We start from the raw sequence: 18,126 nt of genomic DNA, 5'->3' as shown, positions 1-18,126 counted from the left end.
TGCTAATTCCGTGGTGGTTTGGAGATATTAATATCGTGCTGGCGGTAGATAAACAGGCAGCAGAGCGGCAGATAAGGAGAAGAGAAGCAGCTATGGCATCTTTTCCTCCTTTCTCTACTGGCTCATTTTTACTTCTTATTTATTTAAAACAGTATCTTCTCCTGGGCTTTGATGAATAGAACCCTTAAGTGGCTTAAACATGCACAGCTACTGGTTAGTAAACTCTCAGCATCCCCACAGTATGACTTTTCAGAACCACTAGTGTGTTAAGAGTTAACTACATTTTGAAACAATGCTAAATCATAGCATATGGCACAGTAGCCTATTGCTTACCATACCCTCTCCCTAAAGGGCAGCGAACCAGATGGTTTGAGTGTGGCCTTTGGTGTAATTATGACAGACAAAAAGAAAGACGTAACCACCACTCTCCCTCAATAATATCATGCTTCTTGCTTTCCAGTATTTGCTGTAGTTTTTGAAAATGTGTCTTTACCATTTGATTGTTCATGTCAAAGTTCCCTTTCCAGGTTGGGGAGGAACCATGCAAACAGGCTTCATTAGTTGCCTGAGTTTCATTTCTTATGAATTCTTCTCTAGTTAGTAGATGGAGGTCACTTATACTGGCACCTCTCATTCCCAAGTGGAAGCAATTTTCTTATTTTGGTGAAGAAAAGACTCAGTGCATTTGAGAAATGCTTTAAGTTGGATTCTAATCTGAGATCTCCTGTGGTCTCCTTGAAGTATTGCTCCAAAATTGGTCATCTCGAATTTTATACTTCTTACTTTCTTTGTTTCCCATCTCATTTCATTTTGCATAAAGAATTTCCTTTCTACCAGAATGCCTCCCTCCGGCCTGCACCCTCCTCCCCAATTTATTCCTCTCTCTTCCCTTCTCCAAGCCCACTGTGGGTGAGAGAGAGATCACTTGCAGGAGTTCTGGTGATAAGAGAAGCCCTTTGACTGTTATGTTAAACCAATGTTTCTAACATTGCCAAACTAAAGCAAGACATTTTCTAGTTGCAGCATAGGCTAGAAAGGAGATTTTGAGAAATTTAGGTCATGCTTTTATGTGTTTAGTTTTTATCTCTGTGCCTGATATTTTAGAGCAGACTTTTCTTGAGGGTAGTGGCTTGTTTATAACATTCTGTAAATAGCCTGGCCTAATGTGGGCTTTTTACAGATATTTTCTGCTAGTTTTCATGTATGGATTGATATAGCAGCTGACTATACTAACCAGAAAAATGCTGAGCTAGGGAACTGTGTTATTCAACCTTTTATTTGGATTTTTTGTTTTTGTATTTTTAGCTTAGCAACTCATCAGTCTCGAAATCCTTAGCTTCTCCCTCCCTCTGCCAGAATGCATTAAGACTTCCAGGTGCTAACTGTTTATTTCTGTTGACTGAGCCCCATATGCACCTCTAGTGCTCACTGACCTATCTTTTCTGTTGCAGAAACATCGCGGAGGCTCTTGTCAGTAAAGGTCTAGCCACAGTGATCAGATACCGGCAGGATGATGACCAGAGGTCCTCACACTATGATGAGCTGCTTGCTGCAGAGGCCAGGTGAGACCAAAAAGTCACTACATTACACTGGGACCCACAGCCTCACTATCTTTTTCCCACTATTATTTTTTTTCCACTGTTGTGCCCATACCTGAGCAGAATGTGCTGAGAAAGCTTTTATCCTTTTATTTTTCTAGTTTTTTCCATGAAAAGAAAGAGGGCACGCAGTGAACTTGCTGTCTAACCTTGGTTAAGTACACTTGGGCCTCCATTTTTTAAAATCTGCAAAATATGTATATATTAGATATGATCTCCCTTAGTAGATGTTATAAAGGAATCATGAATAAAACCACTAAATAAGATATGTTTATCGGCATTCCTGGTTTATGTGTGCAATGCATTTACCTCTGTTTCCTACTTCCGGAGGCCTCTACTCCCAGCCCCTTCCATTTATCACCTCTAGACTTTTTGTCACGTACAAAGGAAATGAAAACATTTATTAGGAAATGAGTTTTGGTTTCAATTCTGATGGTTGGCAGGAGACCGTTTGTGGAGCCCTGTGACATTTTACTTTTGTCCTTCATCCCTGTGGCTAGTTGCCCCAAGGACATGCATACTGCTCAGCAGTATTTCTTGCAATTGACATTCCTCAAGGCTCTTACTCAGGGAGACTTTTGTCACTGGGTGGTGCTGGTAGTTGAGTGATTCCTAGACTTCCTGGGAAACATAGCAAGACCTGAGCTAGTTATTGCTGAACTAACTTGGATAGCTTAACAAACTGTTTGGACTCAACCAAAACATGTCCATTGTTTCAAAGTGATGGCAGGGTCTTGTTTCACTCAGCAGTTTTTCCATGGCCTTTAGGATGTATTTAGTTCTAGAAGTTTGGTAATTGTCAGGTTATGCTCTATAGTTAGAGGGGGAATAATTTTGGGCGCGTGTTATCTAATCTCGGCCTCAGACTTTGTCATTGAGATCTCTTCTCTTGCCCTTTGGCCCAGAACATTGCCCTGCTATGTGACATTTACCTTTAACACCCTGTCACATCCTGATGGATAGAGCATCTATAGAATGTCACACAGAATGTCAGCTGAGAAATCAGTCTGTCAGGCTGCTGTGGCTTTTTGGGTTCTTTCTTATGGGTTTTACCAATAGGCCTTGTCTGTGTACCTGATTCTTAAATACAAAGTTCAGTGAAAATGCCCATACCTTTGGTTGTTTGACGTTTATTAATGGCTATTTAGAAAATGATGTGCTAGGGCTGGCCCGTGGCTCACTTGGGAGAGTGTGGTACTGATAACACCAGGGCCACAGGTTCGGATCCCTATGTAGGGATGGCCGGTTTGCAAACTTAGGAGAGCATGGTGCTGACAACACCAAGTCAAGGGTTAAGATCCCCTTACTAATCATCTTTTTTTAAAAAAAGAAAATGATGTGCTATATAGTCCTCAACTGGTGTTTCTTATAATCCTGCTCACTTACTCTTTCTTCTGTCCCTTCCTATATTATCACTAAGCCAAATGGGTCCAAAGAACCCATGATGGGAAATGTGGCTTCACATCTCCTAGATTTGATCATCAGCTCCTCTAGGAAATGGACAATTACTAAACTATAGGTGGGATTCAGGGGGTGGGTCTGTGGTGGACATGGTCAGCCTGATCTGATGGTGACTTGAAGAATAGGTTATGCATTCCCAGAGTAGCAGGAGCACTTAGCAGTACATTAGGATATATAGTCATATTTTCCGTGCTGGGTTTACTCTGCCACTAGTGAATATTTAATTCTGACAGGCAGGTAAGCGTGGAAATAATTTGCAAAGCTGCTCTGGAAAGTGAGGCCAGAATAAGCTCTCTTATTATGCTGTTAGAAATAGCCGTGTTGTGTTATAATGTTTAATGAGTATGCATAGATAGTGAAATTTTTTAAGTTTTAGGTTTTAAGAAGAAAACAGCCTCTTTAGTGCTCATTTTGTGCTGAAGTAATGTAACAAGATGCTTGCTTGCTAAAGCAGTGAGCTGCCTAGAGATAATTGTGTTAAGCCATTGCTTTCAGACTGATGGTGAAAAAATTGGCTTCAGGGTCATTGCACTGTTGCAGGTTGAGTAAACAGAGAGAAATTAAGCACTTGCCTGAGTAGTGAGGTATTGCCATAGGCAATACAGGCCTCATAAAGAATAAGGAGGAATGGGCACCATGAACTGTGAGTGGGTTTTCGTTTGGAGCAGTGTTGTCAGTGAGCCCCAGGATGGTGGCTCAATGCCATCTTCTAGATGCTAACCCCCAGCAAGGCGAAATCAGATCCAAGAAAGACCAGAACACCTGCTAGATAAGCATGGTGGTTTTGTAGCCATTAGAAAAGATTTTTAGTGCAGTGTACCTTTTTTTGAAAATGATAAAGTCAACCTCTTTTCAAAACCACCTGTCTTCTGACACTCTCCTTTATTTTAGTTCACCCTCAGTTCGAAGCACTCCTCTCCCCCACCACACATTCCCGTGTTCCCTAGCATTCCTACTTGCTTCTGTCATGTTACAGCATGTCAAAACTCTTTTTACATGCTCTCCTGCCCCTTATTCTGGCTGACTATTGAATATTGTCTGAGTTTAGGGTTGTTTTCCCCTAGATAGATTCCCCGATATATTTTCTCCAGTTGAACTCTGCTTTGTGATTTTATGCCCATGTCAATGTGGTTCCTCTATCTCCCAGCCTAGTGTCCTCTGCAGATCTCATTAGTGAGTTGTTTACTCCTTTTCTTGCCCTGAATAGAACCCCTAAACAGGAATGGCTTTGGTGTTGACCCTAACTCTCACTGCATGGACTGTCACTTAACTGTCTTTTGTTTATCATCTTTCAGCCACTTTTTAATCTTCAGTGATTGTGTTCTGAACCAAGCCAATTTGAATTAATTTCCTAAGTAAAATTTCTTGAGGTACTGTATCTAATGCTTTGGCAAAGGTCAAATTAATAACATCTGCTGCGTTCATATCAGTCGGTCATTGTAAAACTCTAGGTAAGTAAAAGGTGAGTGAAGGTAACGTAGCAAGGCTGTCGTTCTCATTCATCCCTCCCCACAAGAGGGTCAACTGCAATAGATTTATTTGACCCTGCCCCTGGTTACCTGTTTTTCTCTCTGTTTATCACTAGTGATGGCAGCAGTAGTGCAGAGTGTTCTCCCATTGACTTTGCTTTCCAGTGCACTGCTAGGCCATTAATCCTTTTAGAGAAACATTATGAGCTTTGGGGAAAGGGCAGCTTGTTAGCTTGTTTGACTTCTCAGGTCAGCTCAGCTGCATGCTTAGGAGTTGATGAGCTTTCCTGGGACGTGGCAGCCACTACTTCCTCTGCGAGAGGGCATGATCTGCCAACCTTTCTCAGAACATCTGATGGCTGCTCAGGAAGTTAGGCTCTTGTTGGGAGACTAGGTGAGACAGAAGGGGAAGAAGAATACCAGTTCACAGTTTGCTTGTTGTTTCCAAGCATATTCACTGGCCTGCTAGAAACAAGTTCTACTACCTCAGCAGCTCTGTCAGTTTGCCGACCCTTCGAGGCTCCATTCCGATGCCTGTCTGCTTTTGGGAAACCCTCATTATGTCTCAGACACGTGGCCCATCTAGAGGAAGCTACGTCTTTTTTTGTTTTAAAGGATAAATAAATAAAACTAATTCCCAAAAGGCGGTCTTCCTTTCTAGCTCAGTTGTCTGTCATCAGCTGCCTCCTCCCTCATTACCTTGTGTCTTGGTAAGATAAGGTTTTGGCATTTTCTCATGTACTCTCAGACCTTGTTTCTCTCATGGGCTCTGTTGAAAAGCCCTTGATTTTGTCCCAGGGTTCTGAGAGCTCCAGTGTGTGTGTCCTCTATAGTTTTTGCAAAAAGAACTTACGTGCAGCTGACCCACTGTTCTCCATGACATTCCTGAACGTGGTTCCCCTTTTTAGAGACATCACGTGGGCTGCTTTGGGAGTGTGACACATCATTTCTTTTCTGCACCATCCTAATGTTTCAGCCCCATGTTGGCTTAACACTTCCAGTCCAGTTCTTGTTTCACTTCAGTATTTCTCAGTTAGCTGACCTGCTGCATCCCTAGTATTTTGGGAGGAGATGGGGGTAGGTGGCTGCCCGGCAGGCAGATCCGAACCCTTGGCCTTGGTGTTATAACACCACATTCTAACCAACTGAGCTAACTAGCCAGCCCCCATTCCTAATCTTGATGAGGGTTATAAACTTGAGGCAGAGCTTTTGACTCCTTCAGAAAATATCTCTTATAACCTTCTGAGTTATTTCTGAGATAGTGAATCATTATCAGTACCCTTCTTATTTTCTAAAGTGCTGTAAAAATCTCTCATACACTCTATGCCACATATTTCATACAACACATCTAGTTTAAATTGAAGAGGCCAAAATGTGAATTTTGTCATCATGGTAGGTGTCTTCCAAGTGGGCCTTTGTTGAGCATGTTATGGACACTGAAGATGAGCTGGTAGGGACTGGAGTCAGATCAAAGCCTGGCCATGAGCCATGTTTTCTTCAGGTACACACACATAGGGAATATCATCTGTGTGCATTCTCCTGAAGCTACCAAAAGCTTTACTTCAAAATGTAATATTTTAAGGATTTCCTAGAAACTATTAATCTGTGGCTCATTGCAGGAAAACACAGAAGTTATGTTAAGTTCAGTATCTGGGGCTTTATTCCTTTAAGGCACCTTTTAATTCTAAGATTTTGTGATTTCCGAGTAGTATGTATATATTCAGAAAAGAAATTGATGCCCCATCTTGACTGTGGGAAAGCAATTGTATTGAACAATCTGGTGTCTAAGCAGATTTAAATGAATTTAGATTCAGTCTGGTCATACATAATGAGGTTAGGGTTATCTCAGGAGAAGAGAAAAGGGCAGGCTCTCTCTTATCTTTTTCATGTATATTCTATTTCTTGCCTGGCACACTGCATACTCAGAAAACCATGGTGTTGTCCTCTGTCTTTGAGAGGCAAGCATTTACCTGCCCCCACCTCGGCTTTGCCTTGGTCCTCTCTTCCCAGTCCCCTCAAGGACTCATTTTTCTGATTGAGCAAACCCTGTTTTAAATAAACAAAAAATTAGTGTTCCAGTCTTGCTGACTTCTACATCTCCAGTCTCCAAACCCCATCAGCACAGTCTCTTGCTTTGTTTCAGTGTGACTGACAGCACACTCCTACTTTCAGGCTTCTCTAGAAAACCGCTGGCATTTCCGTCACAGACTTGATCAAAAGGCAGTAAACTTGTTGGGAACTCTTTCTTTCCTAAGCCATTACTAGGAGAGATACAGTTTTAACTTGAGTATCTCTCTTGGTGATGCAGTTACTGGGGGGCTTACCACTCTCCATGCTTTTATAGGAGTGACTTGTAAATGTATCTTGCAGCTCCACTGAAGCACCTTTGATACCGCTGGGAAGGAAGTGCTCTTGGTCTTCCCACTTAACTTAGCCAGAGCAGTTCTACTTTATTCTGATGTATAGGGAAGTTTTTCCATAAAATTTCAATAACTGGAAGAAAAGAAAAACTTGTGCATTAAAAAAAATATTTTTTGGTAGGTTCCTTCATATCTGTTTTCAATTTTACTGGCATTCACATGCTGGGTATGAACAGAATGTGAAGAGTTACTTAGCTTTTTCTGTTGCTAAATTAAAAGATACAACTTTAGGACTCATAAATGGAAGAGGTCAGTATACTGATTTGGCCTAGTTCTGATTTTTTAAATGTCTTGATAAGAAGAAGCAAGTTTTATATCTGTACCAATCTGTTGAGAAAATTGGCATTGAATTTGAGTGTGTGTGTTTTGAAATTTTGAAAGTGACATATCCTATCACAGGGTATAGATTACATGAGGTAATCAGTTCTCCAAGAAAGCAAATCTTTCCTCTGTCAGGAACAGTTGTTCAAGGCTGGTTTATCTTGCATGTGATGGCTTTGCATTCATTTTTTCTCTTTATTCTCATTTTCTTGAATGTATCCTGGGTCCCAGGCATTGGGGATAATAGTAGTGAACAAAAAAGATAATAGACTCAACCCCTTACAAAACACGCAATCTCAGAGGGACAGGCATTAAGTAATTTTAATAGTATCTCTGGATATTGCTCTTTTTCCTATTTCTTCTCTTTTCTCACCTGTCTTCTTAGCCCTTCCTCTTTTCTCCCTCTTTATATTAACACTGCTTGCCTTACATCTTTTTTATTCCATCTCTCATTTTTATTAAATTTTGCCCTAAGAGCATCTCCTTGAAATTTGTCTTTTCTGTCTAGCCTCTGTTCTTTTCTTCTCAAAAGTTTAATGGTACAGCTTTAAATAAACCAAGATTTCTCACTTTCAATCTAATGACCTCAACAAGTGAAAGTTCTCTTTGAATAAAACCAGAACCTAATGAATACTGTTAAAAACAGAGCTTTTACTTGATGTTTTCCTTTTTCCTCCGCTGTTTAATTGCAGATTCCTGTAACACCAGAGTACTGTTGGATTTTTAGCTCAGGCATCATAGAAAGCAGGAGTCGGGTGAATTATCTTTTGCCCTCTTCACCCAGCTGCATTACATCATGCCAGTGCAGGTTGGAAGCCAGCACAGAAAAGGAGTCTGGCCTTTCTCTTAAATACCCTAATGGCTCCCTTTCCTTTTTAACTCTGGAAACTCACAGCCCCACTACATTTTGGGCTTGCAGTTAGGTGTCACAGTCATGAGGTTACTAATTGGATTCAGCACGTGTTGGTGGGGTGGGGGTGTTCAATGTTGGGAAGTAGGGTAGATCGGCTATTGCAAGTGGATGTGATAACAGGAAAATGCATTAAAAGAGCTGGTGTGGGGAAGTGATTTGACGGTACAGCTGAATGTGGGGAAATTTAGCTTTTCCCTTTCTTCAGAAAAGATGATGCACTCAACATCCAAATAGCAGTAATCAATCTGCATTTAAGGCAACACAAATGGCCACTTCTGGAGAGCAGTATAATGTCTCCATTTCCAAATAGTTTTCTCCTTCAGGATATTAAGAGGATCTGCTCACTCCCTATCCTTCTCTTCCCTTTCCACCCCCAGTTCCTTCTGATGAAACTCAAGCTGTGAGACTTTTCTTGATGACTAGTGTGAGGCGACTGGGGTCAGGTTGGAATCCATTCACCTGTCTGCTGTCTTGCCTACCAAGCTGTAGGTAGTTCTGCAGGTCATGATCAAATGACGAACTGGTAATAAGAAATCCTCCTGGGGCTGATTGGTTAGTTCAGTTGATTAGAGCATGGCGTCGTAACACCAAGGTCAAGCAAGGGTTTGGATCCCTGTAGCAGCCTGACCCCCAAAAAATAAAAATCTTCTTTGCCTGATCTTTTCTGTAATCATTAGTCTGCTCTGGTTGTATTCCTTTAGAGGAAATGGTTCTAGAAGATTTGGTCGTTGGCATGTCCCCACCCCACAATATGTTCATCTGCAGCAACTTTTGTGTCCAGAGCAGCTTGTCTATTCTATTCCAGTTCACTATTCTCTTGGCTAAGAGGCTCCTACTCCTCTCGCACAACCCCAAAATATGTGGTACATTTGAAGTTTATCATTCTGGGGATATAATCTCAATCCAAAGTAAGTCATAACAATGAAGTGGTAACACTTGACCCTTGACATTCTTGAATGTCTTATAACTTGACTTTCTAACCGGTGGTTCTCAGACCAGAAACATCATTTCCACTGGAGAACTTGTTAGAAATGTGAATTTTCAACCTCCCCCCACACCACCCCCCTGCTGTCTCTCTTAACACATTCTTCGGGTGATTCTGATGCACACTAAAATTTGAGAACCATTGCTGTAAACAATTTTTTGATGGATCTCTGCATGATTTTTTCTCATTAAATTTATTTTTTCTTAATTGACATAATAATTGTATATATTTTTGGGGTACATTGTAATAATTGGGTACATGTGTACAATGTGCAATGATCAAATTATTGTAATTAGCATATTCATCACCTCAAACATTTGTCATTTCTTTGTTTTGGGAACATTCAAAATCCTCTCTACTAGCTGTTTGAAATCATACAATAAATTGTTGTTAATGGTAGTCTCCTTATAGTGCCATAGAACACTAGGACTTATTCTTCCTATCTAGCTACAAGACCACCCTCTTTCTGTCCCCCCTAAACAATTCTTGACTGCTGTAAAACAAATCAAAATGTATGTCCTTTAATGGCAGATTAGTCATCATTATCATTGGAATTATAATCATGAACAAGGCATGGAATGGACAAGCTCTGGATTTCTATAGAAGGTCCTAGTTCTTCATTCCCCTTGACTCCTGTCCCTTTCCCCTTCCTCATACTATAAATTCAAGGCTCCTTAATTTGATTCCTTCTGAGTAGCCTCAACCTGCTCTTGGCTAATTTAATGTGAAATCATCTTGAGTGTTGCAGTGCTTGCTTGATTTGGCTCAACTGCAGTGTCAGGTGCTGAGAGGGTTGGAGAGCTGAGTCTCTCCCTATCCTACTTTTGCTCTAATCCTTGGAAATCTCTCAGGAGGACTATAGTTTGAATAATTTATCACTGGTACATCAATGCACAGAATTTCATAGCTGCTCGTTGAAGGGAAACTCCGCCTCATAGCTTTCTTTCATTTGTAGGATTCTTTGCATCTAAATTTCTTGTAAACTCCGTTTTATACTAAGCCTCCAGCTTTGTGTCCAGAAGTTAAGAAGGATTATTTCCCATTCCTCTTGCTTTGCATCAAGTTGAGAGAGCCAAATCTTTAGGGTGTGACAATGAATCTTTTCCAGTATGTCCAAGTAAATGTAGCTCACATTGGAAAACCATTATCTAAACCATATATTAAAGAATAGTTGCTTTTCACCCAGTCAAAAGACACATTGAAATTTTCTATAACCTAACACAAAGGTCAAGGGTTCCTGTCCCTCTACCAGCCAGCTGCAAAAAATAAATAAATTCTGTCACTGCATTGTTGATGTTACAGTAACAAATATCTTATCAGGTGTATTGGGGATAAAAAAAAAAAAAAACGTATGAACTAGTAGTGATTTGGGTAGACAAATAAATAATTGCAAATATAATTGCAAATATAATTGCAAAAGTGGAGATATATGAGGTTACTTCAAAAAGTTCATGGAAAGATTTGTATTATCTTTTAGTTGTTTGTTTTGTTTGGCAGCCGGCCAGTTCAGGATCCAAACCCATGACCTTGGGGTTATAAGTGTATTATCTTTTAATTCTGTTTTTCCAAGAACTTTTTGAAGTACCCTCATATATGGGTAGCTGGGATGTATGGGGAAAGGAGCACCTATGTCAAAGGGATATCCACAGATAGAGTCCATGAGGCAAGGCATGTTCTGTCTGGTTTGCCTTGGGAAAGGGAAGTGGAAAACAAATACTAGTTCCTTGACCTATGATATAGCAGTTCTACTTCTCTCAGTTTACCTAAGGAAGTAATTAGCAAGGTACCCATCAGATTGTCTAAAAGTTATTCCTTGTGGCATTATTTATAACAGTAGAAGGAAGTATTATATTCACATCAATATCTAGCATTAGGAGATTGATTAAATTATGAAATATACGTCCATGTGATAGATTTACTGTGCAGCTATTAAAATGATATAAAGAATTTAATGAAAAAGAGCCTACAAAACTTTTTCCAAAGTATAAGTGGTCAAGTATTGTGTGTATAACAACTCAGAAAACATGTTGTGGTGCTTTTGTCTTGGAATGGGATTATGAATCATTGTCACCCCAAATGTTTTCTGATGGAGTTTGTGATCAGAACAGCAAAAACTATAAAACTAATGTCATTGAGGCAGTTTGATTAATCTCACCTTTCTGAGGCCTTGTCCTCTCAAGAAGACTTTAGACTGCTAATGCCCATTTCTACCTAGCTCTGATATTCCTTTGGTCTAATCTGGGACAGTAGAGTTTGCTCATCTTTTGCAGGTGTGTTCCCATCATCTGTAGCATTGGGTTGGTTGTTCTCTGCCATGGAGCTCATAATTCCCCCACTCCCCCTACCTACCCCGGCAGATCCATTGTCATACCTGGCACAATAGCATGTGACTTCATTTCTTCCTTGTATTCGTTTTAGAGGAGATGATGACCTGGAGTTCTTTGTTATTTGCTTCACTGCCTCATAATACTTACTGACTCATTAGTCCACCCACCTCCCTTTGACCATAGGACTCAATTTCCTCATTTCCAGTCTATGGGCTCTCCATCTTTTCTGGCTTTCTTATCAGTAATTCTCATTTTCATTGAAAATGCAGCTGTGTCATCTTGGAACCTGCACCGCCCGTTCTGCACCTGTGTCTGCTCTGTATTTTATTTTCTAAGTGGCAGGGCCCTGTTGCTTCCTCCAACTGCCAAGGAACCAGTAGAAAAGCTGAAGGAACTGTTCCTTGCTGCCATGTTTTATTGATATCTGTATGTGGTTCATGCTGAAACACCACATTTTATCAATGTTGTTTAGAAGTTTAGCAAGTTTTTCACTCTCTGTTCTGCTTCTTAACCTTTTCTGTTGGAATTATTTCCCTTTCTCCTGAGTCATTTATCCTTTATTGGCTAGTAGGAGTTCCTCACAATCCTACTATTTGGCTGTTTTATTGTTTACAGTGGTCAGAGCTTTGCTCCCACTCGGTGCCACTCAGGCTCTTGCCCATCTTCCCTAGTTCCAGGAGACTTGACGGAGATGTGATGCTTTTGTTCTTAAGGCTTCAGGTTCTCCTTAGAGTTCAGGCTTTAACCTCTTCTGCCCTGTAGCATAGATCACAAAACTGTGCATGCAGGAGAGACGGCAAGCCTCCTTCTGTTGCCTTGCAGTCACTTTGGTATTATTGTCCATGTCTCCAATTTAAAATACTTTTAGCATTCTGCATTAGTCAGTCAGTTACCAGGCATTTGTTCAGCTTTACTAGGCACACTTTAATTGAAGTAGAAGACCCAGAGTTTATATAATTATGTGAACATAGCTCTGTGTTAAATACCATAGCAAATGTTAAGGACAGAATCCTAACCCTCAGAGGGCCTATAGTCTAGCTATAGAAATAAAGATTAACACATAAAGCAATATGAACGTTATGTGTTGTAGTTTATAATTACATATTGAACTGAATGATACATACTAACACACACACACACACACTCACACACTCACACACTCACACACTCACACACACACTCACATAATACAATTTTATGACCATTTCAAAGGAGTTCATTGATACTCCCAGCATCCTAACTGTGGCTCACCTAGGACCCCAGGTTAAGAATTCATGATGTGGCAATTATCTTATGACTGTAGGGAGGGTGTGGCTACAAATACATAATAACTCTTTTATTCTATTGTGTTGGCCTGGAAGGAGAGATAGGACTAAGAGGAATAAAAGTCCAGGTGAACACACATGAGTAATAACCTGCATGTAGGAGGCATGGACAAAGTGGGGCCTAATATGACTAAAGGGGGTGATGTGGAAATCATGTGAAGACATAAACTGGAAACACATGGTAGAGGACTATGAAAGCCAAGCCTAAGAAGTTCCACTTGATTTCACAGGCTCATGGTCTTTGTTTTGGGTGTAAGTAGGGGTGTGAAATGTTGTAACAGATTTTTACTGAGAAGTCATATCTATGGTAGTGGTATGCAATGTTGAATGAGTGGTATGCGGTATCAAAAGGAATTGAGTGAATTTACTTACAGTATTCCTGATGCCAGCTGGAAATAAACTGGTGAGGGCTGGGACCAAGAGGGTTACAAAAGGGCCAAGTGAAAACAAGTATGAAAGAAGAAAGTGTTAAATATAGCAAAAGCAGAATTAAGGGACGTCTTGGATGCTGGTTACTAGGAAAGCATCATTCTAGGGAAGTTACAGATGAACAGACATGTTCAGGGGCTCCTGCTCTCTCTCAGCTCTGTAGCCTCCCTTGCCCATCATCTCCCTTCCACCTCTGTATATGCCATCTCTCCTTCCCATCACTTTATTTTCTTTAGGTCCCTTTTATGTAAGAAAGTAGTTTTTTTGTGAAGCTCTGTTGAAAGCTCCTGCTCCCTAGGAAAATTCCCATGTATACTTTAGGATGGTTCTTAGATATTTCTAACATCCTGGCTGAAGCTCAATTTAATTTACTTTGCCAGGTTAAGAATTCCTGATGTGACAACTGTTTTATGATTGTGTTATGGTTAGATCTAACCATAAATCCTTTGAATTTCTTTGTAAGCTTATGATATTTTTTCAAGATAACTATCTGCCATTATTGAATTGGTAATAAGATCGAGGCTGCTCGTCAGCACAGGATGGTTGGACTGTTACCGTGGTACTAAGACTTGGCTGGGAAAGAGTTGGTCCTTAGGATTTCCATGCAAGCTAGGGACCACAAAACCTAAGAGCAAACTATTCCTTCGCACAAAATGTGCGCTGAGATTCTAATCCTGTTCTACTGAGGACATGGGCATGATCTCGCTGTAACAAAGTCCTTATCTGCCTTTGCAAAGCTGTGGGTTTTATCTTGTAGAGGGAAGGCAGTAGCACCTAATGCATGAGAATTTCAAACTTTGCTGTGTAATGAAAGGTTTTTCAGTGCTCCGAATGGAGTTCATCTCCCACATCATAGCACCCTTCTAGGAGCTTCTAAAAGCAACCTAGAAAACTGAGTTTTCATCCCTCTTCTGTCATTTTACCCCTTTATGTGGATGTGTACTAACTTTTCCGGGCTGGTGGTGATTTTTGTCCATTATTGACACTGCTAGACTTTGCCACGTTTGTCCTGCTGTGTCTTGGAGAAGAAAGCCTGTGAGAGGAGCAGGCTGTGTTCTGCCCCACTGCTTCCTTTTTCCTGGCCAGCCTGAACATCAGCCTGCCTTTGTGAGGAAGCAGCTATTAAGCAAACGCAGCAGGAGCAGTTTGGAAGTCAGGAGTTGCATTCCTTGCCTAACAGAAAGGGATGTAGAGCTGTGGTTGTGGCCTATGAGGAAAGGCAGTGTGGGGAGGGAGTGTTAGTGTTTGCCCTGTGGAGCAGGCATCAGTGGAAGCAAACCCTCCCATGTCACCAAGACAGAGCTCCACAGACCTATCCCAGAGAAACTGCCTCTGAGAAGTGGTGACAAGGCAACATACCTTGTCTTCAGCAGAGCCTGGATCTCCACGTTTCATTCCCATGTATACAATTCTGCGTAGGCAGCCATGTCATATATTGTCATAGTATGGAACAAAGATGTACATGCCCTTTGGCAAGGAGCTGTGGCAAGCCTGCAGCTCTTGGCTTTTGCTCCTTTCCTCTTTGAGATACATACCAGAATTTCTACACTGGGAGGTTCCCCCCCTACTCTTTCAAGGAGAGGCTCTTACTGTGACATCAACCTTGTGTCAGGCAGAGGGGGGTTTTCTGGAGATGGTGCACTCAGGGTCGTTTTGCAGCAGTGGGTAGCAAGAACCAAAGCAACCTCAGCACAGGAAAGGAGAGGTAAGCTGAAATAGCCCAATTTGCTCATTTCTCACACATGCTTTGCACTTCGGAGCCTGGGTCTGGTCTACCACTTAGACTTTAGAGTGCCTCCTAGGTGTGAATTATTTGAACTTAGTGGTTAACTACCTTTTGGTAACTTTCCATTTGCTTCTTTTTTGTTAAGAGTTAACAAAATAAGAACTATTTCTCAACTTATATATGATGTTACGATGCTACATTCTTGCTGCCTCTTGAATGTTCCAGAAATTAACAATCATATTTTAAGTGTGACAAAATTAAGTCTTTGAAGCTTTTTCCAAAATTAATTCCTGTATGCAAATGAGTATCTGATAATATGCTTTTTAGAAACAAATTCATATTTTTTTTATACTATTAAGACTTAATTTTAAAGAATTCTGTTGTCATTGCTTTAAATGTCATAGGCACATTATTATCCATGTTTTCCAGTTTTGGGTGTTATTTTTTTCCACCTTTGGTAGAATGTTTAGCTTTGGGTAAGTCCTGGATTTCTGTTTCTGGCACAGAGCTACTTAGGGTCACAAAGTTAAGCAGAATTTTAGTTTACCACCTCACTGCTTTCGCCTGGAGGACCTTTGCTTTCTAACTTACTGCTCAGGCCCTATTCTTTTTTCCTCATAGTATATGAGATGCTCTCTAGCCCCCAGGAAAGGCCTCAAGTTCAGCAGTACTCTAACATGAACCTGTCTGTTTAGAGGGCAGATCCATTTATTTTGATTGTCCTTGTTAGAGGATAAGGCTGCAGGCATTTTGTGCCCCAGAGGATCTGCAGAAAGCTTAGCAGGCCTTGCCTTGAAGGGAATGAGGTACAGCCTGGGTGGGAGTAAGCTTGTTTTGCCTCATGGAGGCTTTGTTCTAAGGCTGCTCCGTCAAGTTTATGGTGGCAAAATAGGGGAGCCTATTGGTAGCAGAGGAGGTTGTAGAAATAGGAACATGGGCTATATGTAGCAGGGCTCAGGGAGTTAGAAGAGTTGGATCATTAGTTGGCTTCTAGCCATTAGTTTCTTATACAAACCATCCTCATTTCTTCTACTGTTAGTTCACAAATCCCAAGGGGTCAGGGAGAATCAGCCTTGGTCGGTGACCATGAACAGGATCCCTAAATGATAAATCACTAGACTCAATTGTAAGGGGAAGTAGCCTAAATCATTAGCAATTTCTAAAGCTGAAGCCCTTGATTCAAATTCAGAAGGAGGCATGGGATTCAAGGAACTTGGAAATGCTTTGTTTCAGTGAGCATTTCAGATCTGAGTGTATGATTTTTTGTTCTTATTGTTAATTCTGTACTTACTCTCATCATAGAATTTTGTTTCTTACCTTTGTCATGGAATTGAAACTAGATAGTAAGGAAAGCTTTGGGTTTTTTTTTTTGTTGTTCCTGAACCAAAAGCATTTCAAATCAGTTGAGTGAGAGACAGATCCCCCAGGATGCAGGAAGGGGCTCGGGTGGATGATTAAAAGTCCAAGTTGTAAGAAATAGGACTGTTCTACTTTGCCCTGAGCAATATCCACCCAATTTGGTTTATGTGGGTTTGGTTTAGAAAGTGAGGACCCCGAAAGTAACCCCTGCAGAGCAGTGTCCTTTATTCCTGGTGCTTGAGTGAGAGTCTGAGTGGGAGGAAGGTAGAAATGTGGTTGCTAGTATGAGGGCCCTGGCCCTGGCCCTGGTCTGGGCTGGGCTGGGCAGCTTTCTCTATACTTTCTCTGGAATTCAAAAACCCTAACAACGCTTGTCCACAGTGTGGGAACATCCTTGAGTCTCTATTTCTGTATCCAAAACTCAAAACTCTTCCCTGCTGAGGTCTGTAGGCTGGCAGTACACAGAAAGGCCTACCTAGTAGTGTAGGGACTTAGAGATTTACCAATCAGCTTTTATTCCTTCATTGTTATACCAGTGATCGTACCCAGTGATGCTTAGACTTCTGTCCCTGAAGTTACCACTCAAAGGATTAGGAGATAAAAGGGGAGATTGGAACAAATTAACCCATGGTCAAATGTGTGGCAGTCCCAGAGTACCCTGTCAAATCTCCTGTTATTACAACCTGAGACTGATTGGAGATGAGGATTAATGTCAGTTATATAGCACTGGCTAATTTTTTTCTGTACTGTTAAATGACTTTTCTGTAGAATATTGCTTCATTGAGGGCAACTTATCTTTTTACCTGGGAGGAACTTATTTCCATTAGAATTGGAACACTAGCTGCATACTTTGCATTTAAAATGTTTCATGTGATTAAACACTAAAGGAAACATTATTACTTCTGTTTCTTAGTAGTGTGCTCTTCCAAACTGATTCTTCTTTTGTCCTGGAACAATGCCTTTAATTTGGAAACAAGTAAGGGAACTCCCTGATTACCAGGCACACTGTTAGCCGAAACTGGCAGCCAAATTCTGGTAACTGGGTTTATTAAGGGGAAGAACAGTCTTTTATTCTCACTCCACCGAGTCCTCTTGCACAGTGGTTACTCAGCAGTGTACGTGTCACTTATATAGTGACACATCCCCAATTTAAGAACCCTAGCTTCTCTCCCCATTTTCCCACCCTTCTACTCCTCCCCGCTGTGATTTTAATTTTGATCGGCTTTTCTCTTATTCCTTTACAGAGCTATTAAGAACGGCAAAGGATTGCATAGCAAGAAGGAAGTGCCTATCCACCGTGTGGCGGACATATCTGGGGTGAGTCGGGTGTCTGAATCAAGCTGTGTGGCTCAGAGGCTCCAAGAATATGTTTGCTTATCCACATAGGACTTCAGCTTATATGTTTTCTGCAGCTTGCTCCATTTCAGGCACCGAATGTGAATTTTCCCCAGGCATCTATTTAGCCATCTATAGGGATCTTGATTTATATTTTGGGAAAGCAGAATTCAGAACCTCATTTTATTTCTTTACCTGAACTGTCTCTATGTTGCTTTTTCATTTTTAATTATTATGTCTTTAGAAGACACTTCTTCCCAGTTGTGTGAAAGTAAAATTACCTCTTTTTTAAATCCCAGTTTAATTCTCACTGTGAGTGGGAAGTCTTTGTGATTGAAGGTCAAGTATAGGTTTTAGGACAAATGTAGGATTTAATCATGATTTACTCATGAATTCTCTTTCCTCTGCTTGTCTGTAAGTGGGAAAGAATGGAGAAATGTGTGAACATCCTTTGAGAG

General features: G+C 40.9%; 1 protein-coding gene across 1 annotated transcript in view; it reads left to right on the top strand.

The window, feature by feature from the left end:
* SND1 (staphylococcal nuclease and tudor domain containing 1) overlaps nt 1–18,126 on the top strand; it is a 422,567-nt gene that overhangs the window by 231,724 nt on the left and 172,717 nt on the right. The window contains exons 13-14 of the mRNA XM_063099206.1: nt 1,452–1,562; nt 17,578–17,650. Coding sequence (XP_062955276.1) covers nt 1,452–1,562; nt 17,578–17,650 — 184 coding nt within the window. The remainder of the gene's footprint in view (nt 1–1,451; nt 1,563–17,577; nt 17,651–18,126) is intronic.

The sequence above is a fragment of the Cynocephalus volans genome, chromosome 6, assembly GCF_027409185.1.
Source record: "Cynocephalus volans isolate mCynVol1 chromosome 6, mCynVol1.pri, whole genome shotgun sequence".
NCBI classification, from domain to species: domain Eukaryota; kingdom Metazoa; phylum Chordata; class Mammalia; order Dermoptera; family Cynocephalidae; genus Cynocephalus; species Cynocephalus volans.
The sequence above is the reverse complement of the archived record's forward strand: the minus strand, read 5'-3'. Positions and strand labels throughout refer to the sequence as shown.